Source organism: Octopus bimaculoides, chromosome 14, assembly GCF_001194135.2.
Source record: "Octopus bimaculoides isolate UCB-OBI-ISO-001 chromosome 14, ASM119413v2, whole genome shotgun sequence".
NCBI classification, from domain to species: domain Eukaryota; kingdom Metazoa; phylum Mollusca; class Cephalopoda; order Octopoda; family Octopodidae; genus Octopus; species Octopus bimaculoides.
The window spans coordinates 4,985,601-4,992,378 of NC_068994.1; the positions used below are offsets into that span (position 1 = coordinate 4,985,601).

Below are 6,778 nucleotides of genomic sequence, written 5' to 3' on the forward strand. Positions count from 1 at the left end.
ACATGTCCAACACACATACATGCACATATGTATATCTGCATATATATATATATATGAATGCACATATATATATATATATATATATATATATATATATACACATATATATATATATATATGAATGCACTATATAAATTGTGTGGTATTAATTTGAATTAAAATTAAATTCACTAATTGTCTTCACTTTTCCATGCCGTAGATATCAGGGTTACTCTTAGAAGGTGCATGAATGCCTTGGATATTGTTCCAGGGAGTCTGTTTACTTTGCTTGACCCCACAGGAATAGCCTGAAGGAACGCTAGGCCAGCTAGAACCAAGCAAAGGAGGCATGGGGTACCCTCTAGACCACAGATAGTTGCTCTCCCAACTCTGTGGCATTTCGTGCAAATATGCTGGGGTGGATGTATGAGAGACTGGGATTGAAGGGGTCTGTAAGCGAGAAGAAGGTATTTGAGAATCTCGATGGTGTGGGAAAAACATAGGAGTCGGGTGGGGTGAGCTTGTCGGGTTCACTTTCATGGGAACCTTTTGAAGAGGCGGTGATAAAGACGGCAAAGATTCTTGTTGAGGTTGTTTATCTCTGTGAAGTTCACTGTGATAGGATGGGAATAAAGAGTGGTCTTTTTGATCAAGGGACTCTGCACTTGATTCACCTCCTCCGCTTAACATCACTGGAGGTGGTTGAGGCAAAGGGGGATTCTTTAGGAAAAGCTCGCAATTAGGACAAGAGCACTTTTGATTTAAGCCTCGTGTGCAAGTGTTAAAAGATGATGATTTATCATGGCGCTGGTTTGGAAGGCGAGAATTAGAAGTAGGTGTTTCACTGTTTATTACAGGGGGAACAGCATTGGGAGAGGCAAGAGGTGTCGTCTGCGCTCTGGACTGATAATTCTGTGGGTTCTTAGTAAACAGCTCACAACCTGTACGTGTACGTTTGTGGTTATTTAGATTGGCTTTCTGAGAGAAAGACTTTCCACAAGTGTCACATTTAAAGGGCTTCTCACCTGTATGGGTACGCAGATGAGTTTTTAAGTTACCTGCCTGTGAAAAAACCTTTGGGCAAACATCACAACAGTATGGCTTCTCTCCTGCATGAGTGCGAAGGTGAAGTTTTAAATTTCCTCTTTGGCTAAAAGATTTGTCACATAGGTTACACTGAAATGGTTTTTCTCCTGTGTGAGTTCTGTGGTGGTTTTTCAGATTGATCTTCTGTGTAAATTCTTTATTACAAATTTCACATTTATATAGCTCTCCGGTGTGTATCCGCTCATGAATTTTTAAAAAGAACTGGTTACAAAATGGCTTCTTACAATATTGGCAATAAAACAGGTCTCCAGTGTGGAGTCGTTTATGGTCATTCAGATTTATTTTCTGTGAGAAAGCTTTGCCACAGACTTCACAAGAAAATGGTTTCTCTCCAGTGTGAGTTCGAAGATGAAGTTTTAAATTTCCCCTTTGAGAGAAAGCTTTTGAGCAAACATTACATTGGAATGGTTTCTCTCCTGTGTGTGTTCTTAAGTGATTTTTCAAATTTATCTGTAAAGTGAAAGATTTTGTACAGAATGTGCATTTATACAGCTCCCCGGTGTGTATACGTTCGTGTATTTTTAGAAAAAACTGGTTACAAAATGGTTTCTTGCAGAACTGACAATAGTAGAGCTCTCCTGTGTGAAGTCTTTTATGGTCGTTTAAATTAATCTTCTGGGAAAAGGCTTTCCCACAGACATCACAGGCAAATGGTTTTTCCCCAGTGTGCGTTCTAAGGTGAAGCTTCAAATTACCACGCTGACTAAAAGATTTATTACAAACTGTACACTGGAATGGCTTCTCTCCAGTGTGAGTTCGCAGATGATTTTTAAGGTTGATTTTCTGTGTGAAGGCTTTTCCACAGTAACTGCACTCAAAAGGTTTCAGTCCTGTGTGAGTGAGTTCATGGTTCTTTAGAAAAAACTGATTTGAGAATCCTTTTTTACAGAAACTACACTGGAAATCTTTTGGTGGCTGCAATGGGTGTTTTTGAGCATACGAATCATGGGTTTGTTGTTCACTTACGTTTCTATCAAAGGATGGAGGAGGAGGTGACATCAAAGAAGAATCACTATTTCTGCAATGATCAAGAGTATTATAAGATTTTTCGCTAGATAGTAAAGGCTTTTCAGGACATTTCAAATAATTATTGGGATACATTGGTTGTCCATAGAAATTGTGTTGGTTTCCCATTGGGAAAACAGGTTGAAAGGAATACATATTCTCTTAAGTTGTTTTCTTTTACAATTTATAGCCACATATATATAAATATCAATTGATCTAAGTAGAAAAAAAAAAAAGCTTCTGAAATTATTTTTCGAGATTTTTTTTTAGTATTAGTTCTTCTGGGTGATAGGAATGAGTGAAACTTCAGACAGCTGATAGTGACTATGGTTGTGAATGGAAGTGATGCCCTTATCTAGGTTAAACTGGTTACCACAGAATATCCGTTGAATCATCTGGAAAAAAAAATAAAGATAAAGATATTATTTGAGTGAAATGAAAAAAGAAATATTTAAAAAAAATGAAATGCTTTGGAGAATTTGATTATTCTCGAATTCCAAATTAAACCTGTATTTTCATTTATGTTTCATAGTAAGGAATTCCATCTGGCCAAATTCAATAGATTGTAGGGTTTATTCTATTTCTTTTTTTTTTTTCTCTATATCACATCTGGTGAACAACAATGGCTTTGGTTAGAAAGTTCTGACAATCCAATTCATGGATCCATGCTGATTCACTGCATTTCCAACGGCCAGAGTGACAAGAGATTGTCTTGTGAAACTTGGACACAACAATTACTAAGCAAGTACCATTTTTTATTCTAAAGGCTTTCATTGATACACATCAGCAACACACACACACACACACATGCGTGTGTGCATAGTCAGCACCTGTAAAGCAAGTAATACTGATTGTTTTAGGTGTCTATATAGTTGAAAACAGACACAGACAATCGCACAGCTGCCACTGTTGTTGTTTTAACGTCCACTTTCCCATGCCTGTATGGGTCAGATGAAATGTGTTGAGGAGGATTTTTTTCACAACTGGATGCCCTTCCTGTTACAACCGTAATTGGTTTCCAAATGAGGTAATACTTACCCATGAGTGAACATGTTTCCACCAAGAGATTAGAAGCAAATGACACATATCACTAGTTTGTATTTGTTGCCATTTAACGATGAGTTGTTCGTCAGTAGCCATGTTACTGGATAGTTTAAGCCATCCAGTAATACTAACTACGACAGTGCTGCTTCTTTACAACTGTCACATGATGTGAAAACAAAGAGGCACATGCACACGCATGTGCACGCACACGCACACCCCCACACACACATATGTATACATATGTCATCATTTAATGTCTGTTTTCTAGTCTGGCATGAGTTAGATGATTTGACGGGAGCTGTCAAATCACACGAGTGCGTGCGTGTGTGTGTGTGTGTGCATGTGTGTATGATGAACCTTTTCCAGTTTCTGTATACTAAATCAGCTTGAGTTTACAGTAGAAGACACAGGCCCAAAGTGCTATGCAGTAGGACTGAACCTGAAACCATGCTGGTGGTAAGTGAATTTATTAACCACACAGCAATGAATGCCAACATATTATAATACTGGATGGTTTAAACTATCCAGTAACATGGCTACTGACAAACAAATCATCATTGAATGGCAACGAATGCAAATTAGTGATATTCCAATCACAGTAAAAGTCAGTTGTTGAAAAAAATGATCTCAATTAATTAAAAGAACAAGAAACTCGTTTATAATCAGATATGTCTCACTATCTTTGATTCATGCAATAGTAATTGCTTACAGTGGACTTCACCATTAGATTAATCATCTAACTATTTAATTAAGTAAATCTAATGACATCTTGTCCAAAATACATTACAAGGAGTGTAAAAACCGACTGCATATCTGTTTACGACAATGTTTTATTCTTATTTAATTTATGGAGCACTGATGTGGTTTTTAACATTAAAAGAAAATTAAAAATCTGTCAGAATTTTCCAAATGAATAAATAAAGTAGTGTGTGATGTCAATAAATGCTTCTAATTATATGGACTACACTAATGAACTTTTTTCAAACTTATTAAAACTTGATGCTATGCAATTAAACACTGAAGAACATAGGTTTTAAAAAAAAAAAAAACATAATAATAATGATAATGATAATAATAATGGTTTCAAATATTGGTACAAGGCCAGCAGGATCATCATCATCATCATCATCATCGTCGTCGTTTAACGTCCACTTTCCATGCTAGCATGGGTTGGACGATTTGACTGAGGACTGGTGAAACCGGATGGCAACACCAGGCTCCAATCTGATTTGGCAGAGTTTCTACAGCTGGATGCCCTTCCTAACGCCAACCACTCCGAGAGTGTAGTGGGTGCTTTTACGTGCCACCGGCACAAAGGCCAGTCAGGCGGTACTGGCAACGGCCACGCTCAAAATGGTGTATTTTATGTGCCACCCGCACAAGAGCCAGTCCAGGGGCACTGGCAACGATCTCGCTCGAAAGTCCTTACACATGCCGCGGGCACAAGTGCCATCAAAGAGAATTGAGAAAGTAAATTGAGAAGCATCATCAAATGCTCCAATTTTTCAAATACTTTCGTGAGTGAATACCTTGTGGTTTCAATACAAACGTATACATAAAGATATAAAGACAGCGATGGACATCTTTGAAATAACAGGAAACACTAATAACTTTAGTAGCATATGACATTTTCCCCAAATCAAGTTTGCTTTCAGCTCATGTGACATTGATCATTTGACTGAAATTTTGAGGATGCATTTGGCAGTATTGGGTGCCATTTTAGCATGCAGTCTCCCTGTCATTTACACTTTAGCATGTGGTCTCAACCCAACTCAGGTCATTTATGGTGTAAACTACAGATATTACGATAAACTGCATACTCTTTTACTCCTTTACTTGTTTCAGTCTTTTTGACTGTGGCCATGCTGGAGCACCGCCTTTAGTTGAGCAAATCGACCCCAGGGCTTATTGTTTGGAAGCTTAGTACTTATTCTATCGGTCTCTTTTGCTGAACTGCTAGGTTACGGGGACGTAACCACACCAGCATCGGTTGTCAAGCAATGTTGGAGGGACAAACACAGACACACAAACGCATACACACACACACACACATATATATATATATATATATATATATATATATATATATATATATATATACATACATATATACAACAAGCTTCTTTCTGTTTCCGTCTACCAAATCCGATAAGGCTTTGGTCAGCCCGTGGCTATAGTAGAAGACACTTGCCCAAGATGCCACGCAGTGGGACTGAACCCGGAACCATGTGGTTGGTAAGCAAGCTACTTACCACACAGCCACCCCTACGCCTGTATAACTCATAATTTTAGTTGGGGTACCCAACTTTATGGCTTTCAGTTGTATTATCCTTATTGCTACATTCTTTAAAGTTTCATCTTGGCTGTCAATAATGAAAGTATTTAATGAACACAGGTATTCAATAATGAAGCTATTTACATTCTGGATTATGTCTTCAATATCCTTCCATAGTTAAGATTAATTACAGTAAATTGATGGGATTTGTGTTTTTTAAGTACGGCCAACCACTCAGTGGGCCATTGAAAACAAGATATAAATTAAAAAGCAAGTCATGCAAAATGGTTTAATGGTAATTATAGAAATTTAATTAAAAGCAGTGATACTATGTTTAGAAAAAAATATTACAAAGCATGGAAAGATTTACAAGTGGTCATCATTATTCTAGAAGTTCTTTTATTGCAACATTCATAACAAAACTGTAAGCTGAACAACCATTCACTCTTTCTCTATTTGTTACTCGGGGCAATACTTTTATTTTACACATCAGTCACTCATTTTCTGTTTGTCATTTCACAGCTTAGTATGGCGGCCACACCATCTCCTTAGTACGAGACTGAGCGAAAACACTAAGCTCATTATTATATGTAAGGTATTATTATTAAAGCTGACAGAATCGTTAAGACGCCGGGCAAAATGCTTAGCGGTATTTTCGTCTGAGTTTAAATTCCGTCAAGCTTGACTTTGCCTTTCATACTTTTTGGGTTGATGAACTAAGTACCAGTTACATACTGGGGTCAATGTAATTGACTATCCTCCCTCCTCCAAATTTCAAGCTTTTTGCCTGTAGCACGACAGGTGAAATGCTTAGTGGTATTTCGTCTGCAGTTACGTTCGGAGTTCAAATTCCACCAAGGTCGACTTTACCTTTCATCCTTTCGGGGTCGACAAAATAAGTACCAGTTGAGTACTGGGGTCGAAGTAATTGACTTGTCCGCTCCCACTAAATTTCAGCTCTTGTGCCTATCGTAGAAAGGACTTTTACTATTTTTCATATTAGCCCTTGTGGCCAATAAAAGAATAAATTATTATTATTATTATTATTATTATTATTAAAGCAGCAAGCTGACAGAATCCTTAGCATACAGAGCAAAATGCTTAGAGGCGTTTCGTCTGTCTTTATGTTCTGAGTTCAAATCCTGTCAAGGTCGACTTTGTCTTTCCTCCTTTCGGGGTCAACACAGTAAGTACCAGTTGAGCACTAGGGTCGATGCAATCAACTTAACCCTTCCCACAAAAAACTGCTGGCCTTGTGCCAAAATTTGAAATCATCATTATTATTATTATTATTATCATCATTATTATTAAGGCAGAGTTGTTAAGCACATCAGAAGTAAAAGAATATATATATATATACATATATAT

The 6,778-nt window shown here is 37.4% G+C and overlaps 1 protein-coding gene across 2 annotated transcripts in view; it reads right to left on the bottom strand.

Moving 5' to 3' along the window:
* Nucleotides 1-111: 111 nt before the first annotated feature.
* Nucleotides 112-6,778, bottom strand: part of LOC106868325 (zinc finger protein ZFP2) — an 18,785-nt gene continuing 12,118 nt past the window's right edge. For both annotated transcript variants that reach the window (XM_014913520.2, XM_014913521.2), the window contains exon 2: nt 112-2,486. In XM_014913520.2, coding sequence (XP_014769006.1) covers nt 181-2,247 — 2,067 coding nt within the window. In that variant the 5' untranslated portion in view covers nt 2,248-2,486 and the 3' untranslated portion in view covers nt 112-180. The remainder of the gene's footprint in view (nt 2,487-6,778) is intronic.